Source organism: Engystomops pustulosus, chromosome 4 (assembly GCF_040894005.1).
Source record: "Engystomops pustulosus chromosome 4, aEngPut4.maternal, whole genome shotgun sequence".
Taxonomy (NCBI): Eukaryota; Metazoa; Chordata; class Amphibia; order Anura; family Leptodactylidae; genus Engystomops; species Engystomops pustulosus.
This window is the reverse complement of record NC_092414.1, coordinates 138,605,172-138,624,116: the sequence shown is the minus strand read 5'-3', so window position 1 is coordinate 138,624,116 and position 18,945 is coordinate 138,605,172. Positions and strand designations below refer to the sequence as shown.

The 18,945-nt window shown below is 44.5% G+C and overlaps 2 protein-coding genes across 4 annotated transcripts in view; both read right to left on the bottom strand.

Moving 5' to 3' along the window:
• Positions 1-18,580, bottom strand: part of UBE2Q2 (ubiquitin conjugating enzyme E2 Q2) — a 37,941-nt gene extending 19,361 nt beyond the window's left edge. Inside the window, exons 1-2 of the mRNA XM_072147675.1 lie at positions 18,177-18,580; positions 2,206-2,310 (exon numbers count right to left, since the gene is read on the bottom strand). Coding sequence (XP_072003776.1) covers positions 2,206-2,310; positions 18,177-18,335 — 264 coding nt within the window. The 5' untranslated portion in view covers positions 18,336-18,580. The remainder of the gene's footprint in view (positions 1-2,205; positions 2,311-18,176) is intronic.
• LOC140127239 (uncharacterized) lies at positions 5,623-8,181 on the bottom strand. Of its 3 annotated transcripts, none has more exons than XM_072147670.1 (2): positions 6,553-8,181; positions 5,623-6,480 (listed from the first exon to the last, which is right to left on the bottom strand). In XM_072147670.1, the coding sequence occupies exons 1-2, from the start codon at positions 8,179-8,181 to the stop codon at positions 6,178-6,180; spliced, it is 1,932 nt and encodes a 643-aa protein (XP_072003771.1). In that variant the 3' UTR covers positions 5,623-6,177. The 3 variants fall into 3 exon arrangements, with proteins under 3 accessions (XP_072003771.1, XP_072003772.1, XP_072003773.1); XM_072147671.1 differs by having other exon boundaries at positions 5,623-7,044; positions 7,153-8,181; XM_072147672.1 differs by having other exon boundaries at positions 5,843-6,685; positions 6,935-8,181.
• Positions 18,581-18,945: the final 365 nt, after the last annotated feature.

The following is an 18,945-nucleotide window of genomic DNA, read 5'->3' as shown; positions in this document are numbered from 1 at the left end:
TGGGTTTGGATATGGAGTATTTGTAGGGTACATAACTTTTTTCCAAGGATGATAGTATGTGGGTTACATGACCAGGTCAGTGGAGAGATTTTCTATAGCATCATTGTGTTCATTTGCGTATAAATTTGTATTATATTTAAATGTCGTATTATATTATCCCTGATTAAGAAATCTGAGTAGTCTTAAAAGCTTGCAATTGTCAGCAACCTTTTTAGTTATCCAATAAATGGCATCTTTAACCAAGGACTATAGCCACAAACAATTTTACTTTGTGAATTCTTTATCCAATTCTGGCATCCGGCCAATACACTGAAGATGGGTCTGTAGTGTAGCAGCCCAATAGTGATCGCGGGGGTGCCAGGTGTCAAACTACCAATAAGTTATCCCAGCTATTCCTTTCCCAGTGAACTTTATATCTTTAGGACAACTGTAGAGAAAACAAAGCAACACCCAGTTTCATGCATGGGTGCTATTGTAAAACACAGTAATTTCTGGTTGTCATTCTGCTTAATCCACCAAAACACCTGAATGAACGTCACATAAGGCAGAAGTATATGCCTGCACAACCCTATTGGGGAATCTGGATTTTATTTAACATGCCTCAAATTCTGGAATGGAAAGGACACATTCTAAAGTTTGAGGGGTATTTAAAGCCCAGCACTGATGTATTTAGACAAAACATGTGACCCCCTGCAGTCAAATCCCTAGTCGTTGTGCTCTACTGCTGTACATTAGCTATAGAAATCACGTGGATGGAGAGGCACAGTACTGTTCTAGGAAACACAAGATCGGCAGGGACCACCAGAGCATCGGCTATAGAGGTATGGACATTTAAAAGGTAACAACCGCAGGGTTTTTTTTTGTACATTTTACATGTTTCCTGTAGTTTATTAACCCCATAGCGCAATAAGACGTACCCTTACGTCTTACTGCGCATGGGGGAGTATGAAGAGGGCTCACAGGCTGAGCCCTCTTCATACTCACCGGGCATTTGCTTCATAATGAAGCAAACGCCCGTCGATAACACCCGCGATCGGTGCTTGCACCGATCGCGGGTGTTAACCCTTTGATTGCCGCCGGCAAAGCTGCCGGCGGCATTAAAGAGCCGGCGGCGCGTGGGCGCCGCCATCTTGGCTCCGATCGTCACTCCCCGTGACGTCACCGGGGAGCGGCGATCCGTTGCCATGACAGCCTGGGATCACACAAAGATTCCAGGCTGTCATGATCGAGGCTATTATAATGTGCGACCTGCACATTATAATAGATGGTATGCAAAATCCCCATATACTGCCATACTGTAGTATGGCAGTATATGGTAGGATCAATCAGACAACCTAGGGTTAAAGTACCCTAGGGAGTCTGTAAAATAGTAAAAAAAATAAATTAAAAAAAGTAAAAAAAAAAAAAATTATATTAAAAAAACATAAAAATTCAAATCACCCCCCTTTCCCTAGAACTGATATAAATATAAATAAACAGTAAAAATCATAAACACAATAGGTATCGCCGCGTCCGAAAATGCCAGATCAAAATATAATAACCGTTTTTCACTGCGTTAAACCCCGTAGCGGAAAATAGCGCCCAAAGTCGCAAATGGCATTTTTTTTGCCATTTTGAAAAATAGAAAAAATTCTATAAAAAGTGATCAAAATGTCGAACAGTCCTAAAAATAGAAGCATTGAAAACGTCATCAGAAGTCGCAAAAAATGACACCACCCACAGCTCCATACACCAGAGTATGAAAAAGTTATTAGCGCAAGAACACGGCAAAATGAATTTTTTTTCTGTACAGGAGGTTTTAATTTTTGTAAATGTATGAAAACATTATAAAACCTTTACAAATTTGGTATCCCCGTGATCGTATTGACCCAATGAATGAAATAGACATGTCATTTAGGGTGCACAGTGAAAGCTGTAAAAACCAAGCCCACAAGAAATGGCACAAATGTGTTTTTTCATAATTTTCACTGCATTTAGAATTTTTTTCCCGCTTCCCAGTACACGGCATGGAATATTTAATACCATCACTACGAAGTGCAATTTGTTACGCAGAAAATAAGCCATCACACAGCTCTGTACATGGAAAAATAAAAAAGTTATAGATTTTTGAAGGTGGGGAGTGAAAAATAAAAACGCAAAAATGAAAAAGGGCCTGGTCCTTAAGGGGTTAAATGTCCTCTGTTATCATTTTCCTGGTAAACTCACCAGAGTGTTGCTTTTCTTAATATCCTCTAAACGCTCCAAGACAGAAGTCAGATTTGGGTCATCTGATTCCACAAACCATATTGGTGCCGAAGAGGGATAGGATTCCTAATCAGAGAGAAACATGAAAATATGTATTTAGAAGGTTACAACATCCAGAGGACACAAATTACCAATTACCTTTTGCAGATTTGAACCTGGAAGAAGGGGGGGAAGGGAGGTGGTATTTTACATCAATAAGCAAGAAATTTCACATGATTGAGGTTTTTGGGTCACCATTTATATATTACGGCAAACACACACACACACACACACACACACACACTTCAAAAGGTCAATTGGAAATGCAACCTCAACTTGACCAAAGAGCGAGAGGGGGATAGAAGAACAGGTTGCACAAGCCAATAACAGATGGAATTATGAGTTATCAAATAAGGATATATATTAAAAAGATACAACCAAACAATGCCTGAGCCAATATGTCAGAGGGGGTTTCCCCCATATTCTTAGCTTCCGAAAACTTCTCTGCTCCCTCACCTCACGTCTCCATCTAACCTCCCATATAGATTACAAGGCCTCACGGACAAGGTCCCCTGCCATGACTGTCTAAAATGCAAAGTGTCAGTAGAACAATGACAATTACAGCATTTCTGTACTGCAATGTACTGTATGAGGGATCAAGGTATCAGTAAGTTAAAATAATGAACCACAAAAATCAACCAATTCCCTATATATAATCATTTTGCATTGGAAAAAAAAAAAAAAAAAAAAATACACCCCCCCCCCCAAATTGGTATTGTCGCATGCGTAGTGCCCTTGGCCAAGAAAATATAGCTTCTTATAGCCATCAGAAGATGGCGATACATAGGCTAATGCGGTCTAATAAGGTAGATCCGGTGACAGGTTCCTCTAATCTAGCGTAACCCTATGCTTTATTTTGCTAAAATTGTAGTGGACCCAAACATAAATCTAAATTCATGTGTATGCAAATTTTATCAATAGGCTGAGGCGCGGAGTAGCCATGTCGTGGAGCAGGAATTACGGCCACTCCATGCCCCAATAGTCTCTTGATCCCTTGCAGCAGCTGCGCGCCATCGTATGAGGAGGCGGAGCTACCGTAGCTGCTGTGAGCTGTACCCTGCAGGTTATAAAGGCATGTTTCCTTTAACCCCTTAACGCCGCAGCCCTTTTTCATTTTTTAATTTTCATTTTTCACTCCCCACCTTCAAGAATATATAACTTTTATTTTTCCATGTGCAGATCTTTTTCATACTTTGGTGTACAGAGCTTTGGGAGGTGTCGTTTTTTGCGGCTTTTGATGACGTTTACAATGTTATTTTTAGGACTGTACAACCTTTTGTTTACTAGTCCACTTGTCCTTTTGTCCACCACTTTTAACCCCTTAAAGGAAACCTACCACTTGTAGTGGCAGGTTTCCGATGGCAATACCGAGCACTAGCTCAGGCTGAGCTGGTGCCAGAGCTTATTTTTGTTAGCATTTTAAACCGCGGTATCGCGGTTTAAAACACTTTTTAAACTTTATAGCCGGCGCAGGGAGGTACGCGCTCGGCGCTTACCATGCGCGCGGCTCTCCTTCACTTCCTATGTAGCCGTCGCGCACGGTCGCGCGCATGGTAAGCGCCGAGCGCGTACCTCACTGCGACGGCTATAAAGTTTAACCCCTTCACGCTCCGTGGCGGATATATCCGCCACGGAGCGCAGCGACTTAGCGCTCAGTGGCGGATATATCCGCCACGGCGCTTATGCCGGCTCGGCTCTGGATCTGGAGCTGGTGCCCGGTATTTCCATCTGAAACCTGCCACTTCAAGTGGTAGGTTTCCTTTAAGAACGCTGGGTTTTTCGGCTCATTTCTCGCTCTCCAACTTCAAAAATCCATAACTTTTTCATTTTTACGTGTACAGACCTGTGTGAGGGCTTATTTTGTGCGTAACAAATTTTACTTTCCTGTAATGTAATTTATTTTAACATGCCGTGTACTGCGAAGCTGAAAAAAAATTCCAGATTTGGAAAAATTAAAAAAAAAAAAAACAGCACGTGCGTCACGTTCTTGTGGGCTCAGTTTTTACGACTTTCACTCTTCGCTCCAAATAACAAGCCTACTTTATTCTTTGGTTCGGTGCGATCGCGGTGATACCAAATTTATATAGGTTTTATTGTGTTTTAATACATTTTCAAAAATTAAACGAATGTGTACAAAAAAAGAATTTTTTTTTTGCCATCTGACGCTAATAACCTTTTCATACTTTGGCGCACGGAGATGTGTGAGGTGTCATTTTTTGTGAAATGAGGCGACGTTTTCATTTCTACCATTTTGAGGTCTGTGCGACATTTTGATCATTTTTTATGTTATGTAAAAAGGTGTAAAAGTCGCATTTCGGACATTTGGGCGCCATTTCCCGCCTCGGAGGTCACCGTCGGCCGTAACAGTTTTTATATTTTGATAGATCGGGCATTTTGGGACGCGGCGATACCTAATATGTTTGTGATTTTTACTGTTTATTATGTTTTATATCCGTTCTAGGGAAAGGGGGGTGATTTGAACTTTTAATATTTTATTAAATTTTTTTATTTTTTAAACTTTTTTTCTTTTTTTTTTTTCCACTATTTTTTAGACCATCTAGGGTACATTAACCTACCATATACTGCAATACTTCTGTATTGCAATATATGGCATTTTTGCAGGTCATACATTACAATGAGCCGCTGGCTCATTGTAACGAACCTGCATAAGCCATGTAGCCTCGTGTCAAAAGAAGACCCGAGGCTACCATGGTAACCGATCGCCGCCCCCGATGACGTTCGGGGGCGCGGCGATCGTAATAAAGACGGCGGCGCCCGTCTTTTAAACGCCGCAGGCGACTTTGAGAGGGTTAATAGCCGCGATCGGTGCAAGCACCGACCGCGGTTATTAGCGGTGGGGGTTTTCTGCAAAATGCAAAAAACCCCACCTTTGTATGAAGAGGACTCAGCTTGTGAGCCCTCTTCATACATCCCTTATACCTCTGCGCCGTAGAGCTACAGTGCAGAGCATTAAGGGGTTAAAGAATTTTTTTTTCGACTTTGGGGTGCGATTTTCCGTTACGGGGTTAAACGCAGTGAAAAGCCATTGTTATATTTAGATTAGGTATCGCCGCGTCCGAAAATTCCCAATGTGTTTATGATTTTTACTGTTTATATTTATATCAGTTCTATGGAAAGGGGGGGGGGGGTGTGTGATTTGAGTTAAGGTTTTTTTTATTATAATTTTTAACTTTTTTTATTTTTACTATTTTTTTTTTTTAAGACTCCCTCGGGTACTTTAACCTTAGGTTGTCTTTACGATGCCATTATATACTGCCATACTACAGAATGGCAGTACAGGCGGTCCCCTACATAAGAACACTCGACTTACATACGACCCCTAGTTACAAACGGACCTCTGGATATTGGTAATTTATTGTACTTTAGTCCTAGGCTACAATAATCAGCTATAACAGTTATAAAATGTGTCTGTAATGAAGATTTAGTGTTAATATTGATTCTTATGACAATCCAACATTTTTAAAATCCAATTGTCACAGAGACCAAAAAAGTTCTGGCTGGGATTACAATGATAAAATTGTGAATTAGACTCACCGGTAATTCGGTTTCCATCTAGTCCTCCATGACGGCCCACTAGGAGGATGACCCTTGACCTCTGTAGGGACAGGAAGCAGAGAGGTTAAAAGCCTCCCCCCACATCCTCCCGCCAGTGTCTACCAAATAACTACACCAGTGGAAGATACAACATATTTTTATTCTGTCTTGTTAGAATCACATACAGAACTTTCAAAGAAGTGAAAGAAACATGGGAGGGAAAAATATATAGGCCGTCATGGAGGACTAGATGGAAACCGAATTACCGGTGAGTCTAATTCACAATTTCCATAACGTCCCCCATGACGGCCCACTAGGAGATCTACAAAATTAGTAGAGTTAGGGTGGGACCACAGCCTGGAGAACCTTCTGACCGAAGGCGAGATCCTGTGAGTTGGGTAAGTCCAGCCGATAGTGTTTTGCAAAGGTGGATGAAGAAACCCAGGTGGCGGCTCTGCAGATTTGTTCAAGAGAAGCGCCCCTCTTCTCTGCCCAGGAGGCGGATATGGCTCTGGTGGAATGGGCTTTAAGGTTAGGAGGAACTTCCTTCCCTTGTTCTGTGTAACAGGAGGCTATGGCAGTCTTTAACCATCTGGCGATCGTGGTTTTGGATGCCTTTACCCCTTTGTTCTTCCCCTGAAACTGAACAAAGAGATTGTGATCTTTGCGCCAAGGTTTCGTAGCTTTTAAGTACTCTAAGACCGAGCGCCTTACATCCAGGGAATGCCACTCCAATTCCTTGCTTGAAGAAGGATTCCCGTAGAATGATGGAAGAATTATTTCTTGGTTCTTGTGAAACCTGGACGCCACTTTAGGAACAAAGCTTGGATCCAGAGTCAAAGTTATCCTGTCAGGGAGAATACACATATAGGGTTCTCTAATAGAAATGGCTTGGAGTTCCCCCAGCCTTCTAGCTGAGGTCACAGCTACTAATAAGGAAGTTTTTAAGGTTAGGTTTTTTATACTAGCGTCTTTTAAAGGCTCAAAGGGAGGCCTGGAGAGAGCATCTAGAACCAGGGAGAGATCCCAGGAGGGAACCCGTTTCAGAACCTGAGGCCTAATTCTATTTGCAGCAGCAATAAATCTTTTGACCCACCTGTGGTCCGCCAGGGGTTGGTCGAAGAATGCGCTCAGAGCCGAAATTTGGACTTTCAAAGTGCTAGTAGAAAGACCAATTTCTAGTCCTTTTTGCAGGAAGTCTAGTACCTGTAAAATATTTGGGTTAGACTGAGAGGGGGGATTAGCCCCACAAAAGGTCACAAACTTTTTCCATATCTTATGGTATATGGCGAAAGTAACCTTTTTCCTACTTGCCTTCAACGTAGTTATTACGGCCCGAGAGAGACCTTGGGACCTTAGGAACTCGAACTCAGGATCCAAGCCGCCAGACGGAGTCTTCCTGGATCGGGATGGAAAATCGGACCTTGGTATAGCAGGTCCTTCTGAATCGGTAGAATAAAGGGTTGCTGGACAGATAGGGACCTCAGCAGTGGGTACCAGCTTCTTTTTGGCCAGTTTGGGCAGATCAGGATCACCCTTGACCGGTCGAGCAAGATTTTCCTGAGTACTCTCGCAATTAGGGGAATTGGGGGAAAGGCATACATAAGACTTCCGCTCCAACGATGGCTGAACGCGTCCAAGTGATCTCTGGACTCGCCGGCCTCCAGAGAGAAGTATTGTTGGCATTTTGAATTCTCCCTCGTGGCGAATAGGTCTATTTGGGGCATGCCCCAGACGCTGGTTAGATGTAGGAAGATTTCCTGGTTGAGACACCATTCGTTCGGTAGGATCTCTCTCCTGCTGAGATAATCCGCTTCTCTGTTGAGGGATCCCTTCAAATGGGTGGCAGAGATGGAAAGGATGTTTTCTTCCGCCCACTGGAAGATGGTACGAGCCAGACTCGATAATACTGGAGATCTTGTACCCCCTTGTCTCCTTAAATAGGACACTGTCGAGACGTTGTCCGAGAGAATGTGGATATGATGATCCCTCAGATAGGCTGTGTTCGATCTTAGCGCTTCCCAGACCGCTCTTAACTCCCTGTAGTTTGAGCTGCTTTTTGCTTGGGCTAGAGTCCAGGACCCCTGCTCGTAGTGGGAAGGAAGGATTGCTCCCCAGCCTGAGCTGCTTGCGTCCGTCACTATGGTGATGGTTGGGAGGTGGTGCCAACATACTCCTTTCTCTAGGTTCCTTGATTCCATCCACCACAGCAGGTCCCTCTTTACAAAGGAAGGAATCCGGATCTTCTTGTCTAGACCTGAAGACTTCCTGTTCCAGAAGGTTAGGATCCAACTCTGAAGGATCCGAGTATGGCTCTGACTCCAGGCGACCGCAGGTAGGCATGCTGTGAGGAGCCCCAGGATCTTCATCGCCTGTCTGACTGGTACAGAGTCCTTCCGTCTGAATGAACGAATCTGATGCCTTATGTTGGATATTTTCTCCTGAGGAAGAAAAGACATTTGGTGAGTTGAGTCTAGAATGATCCCTAGAAAGGTCTTTCGAGTGGAGGGTACTAAACTTGATTTTTTCAGGTTGATTAACCACCCCAACTCTGTTAAAATTCTTAGGGAAGACTCTCTTGCCAAGATTAGTTTTTGTTTGTCTTTCCCTATAATTAGCAAATCGTCTAGGTAAGGGATGATTGATATGTCTTGTAGTCTTAAAAAGGCTACCACCTCCACCATGATCTTGGTAAAGACCCTTGGAGCCGATGAAATACCGAATGGAAGTGCACGGAATTGAAAGTGTAAGACAGAGCCCTCGGGAGAGAGAACCGAGAATCTTAGGAATCTCTGAGATGAGGGGTGAATAGGTACATGGTAATATGCGTCTTTTAGATCTAAAGTGCACATATAGGAGCCTGTGTGAATAAGTTGGGTAGCTGTTCTTACCGACTCCATGCGAAATCTTCTGTAAACGATGAAGCGGTTTAGCTCTTTCAAGTTGATAATTAGGCGATTTGATCCGTCTGGTTTTTTGACAAGGAACAACGGGGAGTAGAATCCCAATTTTTCTTGTTCTTGAGGGACCGGCACCACCACTCCCATGTGGATTAGATGAAACACTTCCTGCCAAATGAAGGAATGTGTAGAATGAGAGGGAGAGGGTAAGGGAGCGACAAACCTTGGAGAAGGGGGGGGTGATGAGAATTCTATCCTGTAGCCTGATTCCAAGATAGATAGTACCCAGGGATTCGAGGTGACCTTTGTCCACTGGGATAGGAATCCCAGGAGACGCCCCCCCACTCTGGCGTCATTGTTTCTTGTTTCCTGGACCCTCTGGGAGGTTAGAGAAAAGGAACCCCCTTCCCCTTCCTCCTTTGGGATAACTCCACCGTCCTTGCTTACCTTTGCCACGGTAAGTCTCTCCGGTGTTCCTAAAAGGACGAAAGGAAGATTTCTTGGGTACTGTTTTGGACTCTGGAAATCCCCTTTTTCTGTCGGACGCCTTTTCGAGTATAGCGTCCAATTCGGGTCCGAACACAAAGTCTCCGGAGAAAGGAATGCTGCACAATTTGGATTTAGAGCGGATGTCCCCGCTCCACTGTTTCAGCCATAAGGCCCTCCTGGTGGCATTGGTAAGAGCTCCTTCTTTTGCAGCAAACCTTATTCCTTCGGCAGATGCGTCAGCAAGGAAGGCAGTAGCAGATCTTAACAATGGTATGCTTTCCAGTAAGTCTTCTCTGGGAGTACCCTCCCGGATATGGGACTCTAATTTCCCCAGCCAGAAATATAGTGTTCTTGCTACCGAAGTGGCTCCTAAGTTCGATTTTAGGCTTAGCATGGAAGTTTCCCACGCTTTCTTTAAAAGGGCTTCTGATTTCCTGTCCATTGGGTCTCTTAACTGAGCCGAATCTTCAAAGGGCAGGTCCATCTTCCTAGCGACCTTGGAAACCTGTACATCAACTTTGGGGAACGAGTCCCAATCCTTTGACTCTTCAGGGTCGAAGACTAAGCGTTTCCTGAAATTCTTAGAGACCGCGATTTTCCTCTCAGGGTCTCTCCATTCCTGACTAATTAGACCCCTAAGGGTATCATTGAGGGGAAAGACACGCTGTTTCCTGGCTTTGAGTCCCCCAAATAGTTCATCTTCGCGAGAAAGAGGGGGTTCCTCGTCCTCGAGGTTCAATGTATCTCTCATAGCTTTCAGAAGATCGTCCAGATCCTCATTTTGGAATAAGTAGCGGGAACATGTTGCTTGCTCACGATCCTGATGATCCTGGTCTCCCGCCAGAGAGCAGGAGGGAGAGTCTGAAATACACCCCTCTTCTTCCTCTGAGGAGGAAGCCGATACTATCCGAGCTTTCTTACGTGGGGGTGGGGCTCCCTGCGTAGCCGCCGCCACTGAAGAAACCACCTTCTCGTCTATAAAGGACTTAAGCTCGTCCATAAAAGACGTTTTCTCCTCCCGCATGAATTCTTCTATGCAGAGTCTGCAGATCGGTTTCTTATAGCCCTCTAGTAGTGTACGGAAGCACATACTGCATTTTTTAACAGGAATCCTGCTTTTTTCAGGTTTTTCTCTACTCTTTTCCTTTCCTGATTTCTCTTCCTTGCCTTTCCCCTTAGAAACTTGCTCCTAGGGAAGGAAGGCAAGGAGACAATGACTTGGAGCTCACACAAAAAACAGTTGTATATGTTGCCATACAGCACCACTCACGTGCACCGGGGGGTGGAGTAGGCCCAAGTCTGCCTCATCAGCCATTATGATGTCTGGGACGGCCGGCCAAGAAGAAAACGAGTCATAGACCTCAGACCAACTGACTACCCGCTATTTGAGGATTTAAATACCTGCATGGGGAGCCCATCCCCCTGTCGGTGGCTCCTACTGCGTCCCGCGCCCGGTCCGCGGTCACTTCCGGTCGCGACCGGAAGTCGTCATCGAACAGGGGGAATTCTGGGAAACGTAGTTTCCTGCGTCCGCGCGAGAGTCTGGTGACCAGCCCGCCGGAGAGGACGCCAGCCGGAACGAAGATAACTTCCAGGGAGAGCCCGCAGCCGCCGGGCTAACCGAGGATCTGTCCGGAGGGGAACTTGGACCGCAGTCGGCGTAACCCCAGGTAAGGCTTGGTGAGTATGGAGATCCTTCTCCGTTTTTTTTTTTTTTTTTTTTTTCAAAACGTCCCCCCCCCCCCTTAGGAGGAGAGAGACCCTCTCTTGACCTGACCCCTGTAGGGACAGGAAGACACTGGCGGGAGGATGTGGGGGGAGGCTTTTAACCTCTCTGCTTCCTGTCCCTACAGAGGTCAAGGGTCATCCTCCTAGTGGGCCGTCATGGGGGACGTTATGGAAATATACAGTTCCGACTTACATACAAATTCAACTTAAGAACAAACCTACATACCCTATCATGTATGTAACCCGAGGACTGCCTGTATATGGGGATTTTACTCCTTATTCATTACAATGTGATGATAGCACATTGTAATGAATGGGTTAACCTGAAGAAGCCTTGGGTCTTCGGAAGACCAGAGGCTTCCATTGCGATGGATCGCCGCTCCTCAATGACGTCACAGGGAGCAACGATCTTCAGAAAGACGCCGATATCTTTTTGAGGCCGCCGATCAGCGGGAAAACACCCACAATCAGTGCTGGCACCGATCGCAGGTGTTACCGGTAAGCCTTTGCTGCAATATGCAGCAAAGACTTACCGGCCCGTGAGCCCTCTCCATGCACCCACGCCTGGCATGTGGCGTAGTATTATGTCACAAGTTGGTAAGGGGTTAAAAAGTTTTATTTGCCAAAGTCCGAAAACATAAAAAAAAAAACCTGTATATGTTTGGGGTCTCCTTAATCAAGCTAACCTACAGAATAATTTTATCATATTTATTATACTGTATGGTGAACTGTGCAAAGGTTAAAGTTATGTCTTTTGGAATTTGAGCAGGGAAAAAACAAAAAACTGCTGTGTCCTGAAGGCCATTATAGGCTGTGTCATTAAAGAGAACCCGTCATGCAAAATAACCCCCCTAAACTAAATATATTTTCATAAACCGCCATTAGAGAGCATTGCCTCTATCCCTTTATTGTCCCTCTACATGCCTGTAAACCTAAGCAATGAGGTCCTAAAGCTGTATGCAAATGACCTGTGAAATGTCCAATGAAGCATTAGCATATTCAAGCTGTCCACTCTATTCATGAGTGGGAGGCACAGCCACACCCCCAGTGCTTGACTGACAGCCTGTATAATGATGTGAGGCTGTATAATGATGTGCTTCCTGGTGCTGGCGCCCCCTGCAGCCTGTGTGTGCATGTGTGTGTAAAGGAGAGATACAGCAGCTCCAGGCAGCCATGTTACAGCAGAACATGTCAGATTCATGTGTAGCTGATGTCTGTGTCTCTCACCTGTATATTAGGAGGATGCAGCATGTCAGCAGATGCAGCACACACACTAGCCATGCTTTACTATACATTACACATAGACATGAGCAGGGGGAGGAGAGGGGAGGGGGAACAGGGGTGACATCACTGCCTCTGACCATGTGACCAGCCTCATTTAAATAATAAAGAATAGATGATTTTACAATGATTAATGTATGAAATAACTAGATAAAGGCTGGGATGGGATCCTTGTGAGCTGCTCCAACAGGAAGAGGTGACAGGACTAGTGACACAGACCTGATGACAGGTGTCCTTTAAAGAAGACCTTTCACCAGAATTTTACCATCCAAACCCACAATTTCTGCTGGTAAAGGATTACAAATCCTCCTCATATCACCTAAAATTAGCTGCCAGTGAGACAATGTGCCTTAATTACAGCCATTTTTCTTATATGCAAATTAGCTTTCTTGACTTATCTTCCAGGCTGCCAGTTAACCCCAACTCCCTTGTGACTGACAGCTTGGTGTCTCTTCAAATCACTGCTCTGCCTCCTTGTACTTAGGGCCTCATCTGCCAACATTCAACTACAGACATATAAAGCTCTAATTACTGATACAAAATATTGCATCAATTTTTCTTTTTACACCATGCCTTGTGTTACATTCAAGTCATGTAACCAGGGTGATGTCATCTAAAGTCACATCTGATCACATGAAATCATAGCATGTCTCCATGGAGGATTTTTTTTTTTTGGGGGGGGGGGGGGGGGGGAAGAGTAGAAGTCCATGGAGGCATAAAATAATTTCATGTGATCAGATACATACATGGGAATGTAAATGGTATAGGACCTTAAACGACATCACCCTGGCCCATGACATGAATTGCTGAATAATGAGGAGGCATAAGGCATGGGGAGGAGTAGATAGGAGGGGCAGGCCATGTCCCCTCTGATGCCAGGGAATATAACAAAGTTTATTTATGGGGATGTGAGGGAAACAACTTTTAGCTAAATGGTGTCATTTACTAAAGCACTAGGGCAGTGGTGGCGAACCTATGGCACTGGTGCCAGAGGCGGCACTCTGAGGCCTCTCTGTGGGCACCCAGGCCTTCACCCCAGCATGAAGTTCACCAGACAGGACTCAAAGAATCTTCCTGCAGAATCTATCTACAATGATAGATGAATTTGCCCTCCTCCTATCAACTGCGTTGGTGTCTTTAGGAGGCTGAACGATTAAAAATTGTCAAAGAACAAACAGAAATAAATTACTGCTGTGCTGGCACTTTGCAATAAATAAGCGTCTTTTGGTTGAAATTTGGGCACTCAGCCTCTAAAGCAGGGGTCTCAAACTCAATTTACCTGGGGGCCGCTGGAGGTAGATTCTGGGTAAGGCTGGGCCGCATCAAGTTTTCCACACAAAATGCGCTTACAAAATATCATTATTCAGATTCAAATGTCATGGCGTCTCCCAGCGCAAGGAAAGCCCCATGCTGGGAGACGTGTTCTCTCTATGAACGCGTCCTGTGCACCGAGGGGTCCCAAGCTCCTACCGCACTGAGCCCAGGACACTCGATCCCCCCCTCCCCCCGGTACTTGCCTCCCATCGAAGAAGATGAAGTCGCCGCTCTGACCTGCACCAAGTGCGTTCAGAGCGGCGACTTCATCTTCTTCAAGTACCGGAGGGAAGGGGATTAACCGGTTACGGGCCCTTTCCTGTTTTTTCATGTCCATTTTTCACTCCCCACCTTCAAAAATCTATAACTTTTTTATTTTTACACGTAAAGAGCTGTGTGACGGCTTGTTTTCTGCGTAACAAATTGCACTTCATAGTGATGGTATTTAATATTCCATGCCATGTACTTGGAAGCGGGAAAAAAATTCCAAATGCAATGAAAATGATGAAAAAAACCGCATTTGCGCCATTTTCTTGTGGGCTTGGATATTACGTCTTTCACTGAGCGCCCCAAATGACATGTCTACTTTATTCTTTGGGTCGGTACGATTAAGGGGATACCAAATTTGTTATAGGTTTATAATGTTTTTTACAAAAATTAAAACCTCCTGTACAAAAATTATTTTTTTGATTTTGCCAACTTCTGGCGCTAATAACTTTTTCATACTTTGGTGTACGGAGCTGTGGGTGGTGTCATTTTTTGCGAAATTTGATAATATTTTCAATGATATCATTTTTAGGACTGTACGACCTTTTGATCACTTTTTATAGATTTTTTATATTTTTCAAAATGGCCATTTTGACTTTGGGCGCTATTTTCCGTTACAGGGTTAAACGCATTGAAAAAACGTTATCATATTTTGATAGATCGGGCATTTTCGGACGCGTCGATACCTGATGGGTTTATGATTTTTACTGTTTATTTATATTTATGTCAGTTCTAGGGAAAGGGGGGTGATTTGAAATTTTAGGTTTTTTTATTATCATTTTTTTTTTTTTTTTTAACTTTTTTGTATTTTTATTTATACTATTTTTCAGACTCCCTAGGGTACTTTAACCCTAGGTTGTCTGATCGATAGTATCATATACTGCCATACTACAGTATGGCAATATATGGGGATTTTCCTCCTCATTCATTACAATGTGCTATCAGCACATTGTAATGAAGGGGTTAAAACGAAATAGCCTCGGGTCTTCGGAAGACCCGAGGCTACCATGGAGACGGATCGCCGCCCCCCGATGACGTCACGGGGAGCGGCGATCCCAGGTAAGCTTTGCCGGCAGCCATCGCTGTGAAAACACACGTGATCGGTACTAGCACCGATCGCGGGTGTTACCGGTAAGCCTTTGCTGCAATATGCAGCAAAGACTTACCGGCTATGGAGAGGGCTCGGCCCGTGAGCCCTCTCCATGCAGCGCGACCTGCCCTCTCCATGCAGGTGGGGGCCGCAAAATATTGTCCCGCGGGCCGCGAGTTTGAGACCCCTGCTCTAAAAGGTTCGCCATCACTGCACTAGGGGAACCCGTCACTAGCTGTATATTTGAAAATGTGTTATTGGAGCTTTATAAATAATTAAAATGAAAAATGTTGTGGCAGATTCAACCAGTACAAAAACCACTGCATTGTACAACAGCAATATAGCGGATATTTAAAGAAAATCTGCCATTTGTTTTCATGCATTGTGAACCAAACATACCTTTAGAATACCTGTAGCTACGCTGATGTAGAAACATCTTTAATCCCTGAGCCACACGGTTTTGCTCCAAAAACAATTATAAAATTCAGGACCTTGGGATAGCTGGGTGCCCTGGCTGCCGTAGATAAACACATTACTTTTACATACACAGGAACTTCCTGAACTGTCCAGACAGGACTAATCAACCTGAGCTGGATGACTCCTACACAGCAGCTGGGGGGTGGTGCAGCAATTGATTACTTCTGCCTCTCAGGGACAACACAGTGATGATTCTCAGCTCATGCTGGGCAGGACAAGGCTGAAACAGTGCATAATTAGGGTGAGGAGAGCACCAGGACAGTTGTTTGTTTCATAATGCATAAAAACAAAATGCTAGATTTCCTTTAAACATCTCTGCATACCACGTTATGTCTAAGGGATGGGGAACAGTTTATGTTTAATTTGGAGTTTTTATTGCCGACGTAATAACTTTGTAAAAGTGCCGGAGGTGCTCAGACAGACGGCGCCCAAATACCTCTCAGCTTCCCCATACTTTGTTATATTCAAGCTGAAAGCCACCTCCTGCTGCCGGACGGGGAATTACGATCTGTGAATATATTAAAGTCCGGGGAAGCCAAGAGATGCCCTACGCCGTCTGCCTGAAAGTTATTTCAGCAATAAAAACTTCAAATTACACATAAAACACTGTCCCCAATCCCCTACACATAACAAGCAGCCATTTTAGGACACTACCACCAGTAATCCTGTTATAGATGTCCTTTAAGTTGAATTTGCACCGAATAGGTATATTTTGTAATTAACTCCACACAAATTTTTTTTTAGTGACAACTGGATATTCAGCATTTTGTGTTGTTTTGGTAACAAAGCTTAACAATAATGCTTTATTACAGACACCTTTGATAACTCTTACAGTTGATCATTGCACCCTGGGGCTAAAGTTCAGTAAATTACCAGCATCCATGTCCGTCTGTAACTAGGGGTTGTTGCCTCCAAGTCAGGAGACTGCCTGTATCTGAACTCTTCACTTAATAGAGCAGACACTTTATGCTGTAGGGGTTTCCTATATAGCCGTCACCTCAAGGACACATAGGACAGAATGGCTTAGCATAGCAGGTAACATCTCTGTAGAAAAAAAAAAAAAATCTTTTGACAATAGATGGCGTCACAGATCATCTATCTGCACAGCATGGCCAGCAAACTACATAAATCTCAGTGTGTCAGCTCCAAAATATTGTTGCCTATGGCCTTGAGAATGCTGTAAAGTATATCACTAAATTCTGTTACACAAAATATTTTAAAAAATATTAACAAATAACAGTTTAAAAAAAAAAAAAAAATAACACATTGCCTTGAAAGCATTTTTCTAACATAAATCAATGATACAGATGGTAAAAGTATACACCATTACAAAAAAAAAAACCTCAGTGGTCCTATATTTTTTCCCAGTACCTAGTTGGGCTGATTTAGCAGGGCTTATACACCACTTTTCTGACATACAAGCCCTGAAATAATTTCTACTCCTGCGCGCTACCGGGAATTGCTATTTCCCCCCTTACATCGTCACCACGAGTGGGAGTAAAGGGGGTCATGCTGGGCAGCAGAGTTGACTGTGCACTAGTAATGCAGGCCAGGCATGGAACAGAACAACAGCTCAGCTGCCCGCTAGATTCATGACGAGAACAGGACCTTTCCCTCCATACTCACACATACAGCATTATGATAAGGAAAAGCTGTTAATGGCAATCTGTCACCAGCTTTTACCCCACTACACCAACAGCCCCCTCAGGTAGGATATGAAAAGCTCTTTGTAGCATTCTCTCACCTGTTTAACTATAAAAAGCATAGACCTATAAAAGTCATATGCATATGAAATGTAAATCATCTCTTTTGGAAGGGCTAGATAGGGAGCGTATAGTAACCAGAACCATGGTTCAGGTTTCAATGTAAAGATGCAATTCAATAAATTATTTTCTCATCGCACTTGTGCTTCTGTGAGCTATTGGACTAAGATACAGGCAGGTAAAGACAACCAGAAACTGGATCTTCACCTGTAGCTCACATTCCCATGCATCTTTCACTGCCCCCATCTCTAGTTCTATTAAAAAAAAAAATATATATATATGAGATTCTCATAACTCCAGACTTTGTGATATAAATAAAGATAGATACCGCAGTATAAACGCTGTCTCACCAATTACAACATGGAAAAATGTTTTGGAATCAAACTTGCAAAACAGTTATTTTTTTCTAAGAATTCTTTCTACTACTATGGTAGAGGGGCACTTTCAGTGGGTCAGTTGCGCCATGACAGTGACAATGGCAGAAATCAGTCACAGGTTGGATTGTGCTCCTGTAAACATCACCCTTCCAAGATCAGCTACATAAGATCTGTGATCAGAGGGCAGCCACATCCACTAATAGCCACATAGACTTGTGCCCCATGGATTTACCATGTTTTGTTTCCCAAAATGTAATGTAACACCCTGCATCCCTCTTCCCCAGTCCTAAATTTAGAAACAACAGATCAGATATCTGTGGGATAAACTGATGCCAGAGAAGGGCTACAGGTGATAGATCAACACCAAACTTCTGCCAAAACAGATATGGATCTAGCCTGGCTTGATCCCTTAGACCCGTACTGGCACAGCACAAGTGTTTGCCATCTTTGATGGCACCAGATGCCCTGAACAGCTGTCCCTGCACATATAAATACGGTGCCCCGGTACAAATCACAGGATAGATTCCCTGCCGGTACAGAGGTACCACAACAATGCAGCTTGTGTACGTGCACAGCCGGTACCGCAGCGGATGGCGCCGCACTGTATGTACGGGCTCTTAGCAGCTGATGTGCTCATCCTCTTGGTACACACCGTAATGTTGCAGTGGATGGTCAGGGCCCCTCCGGTGCTCTGAATAAACACACAGTGCAGCTCGTCCAGTCTCCAGCTGATGATCCGGAACCTTTCGTGCTCTTTACCGAAGATAGACTCAAGGAGTCGCAGCTCGGCCTTCAGCCCAGACACCGACATCTTGGCCTCATTTCCGCCCGGCGGAGGCCCGAGGAGACAGCGGGGTCATGCCCGGGGCCCGAGCTCTCCGCCCGGCCTGTACAAAAGATGGCGGCGGCCTGTCTTTGTATGCGGAGCGACGCCACCGAGGGCCACGGAGAGCGAAGCTTCCGGCGCAGTGACGTCAGAGACGGAGTTCTACCGAAAGGAAGCACCCTTGCGCACTATTGATAAAACGCTGCTGCCTCTGCGCATGCGCGCGAAGTACACGGAACTGGGGAGTTGTTGAAGGCAGTGCTAGTGGTGTGTGGCGGGGATGGTCCAACAAGCGGGAGGCGCTCCAGCATAGCTGAGAGGGGCAGCTACCAGGCCCTGGACTCCTCCTATACTGCTATCAGAGAGGCCTATGTTCACACTAGGTTTAGCTGAAAAGCCTCATAGGCTATATTTTAATCTCCTTGCATTACAAGTTTAGGGTACATCCACACAAATGTAATGGGGACAAAAACTGGCCATGTTGCGGTAAGAACACGTCTCACCGCAACGCGCACAGAGAAATATACTATATGCGAATGTATGATATTTCGCCGTGTTATGACGCTGGCCTTGCGCTGCCCTGCGGTCATGTGAA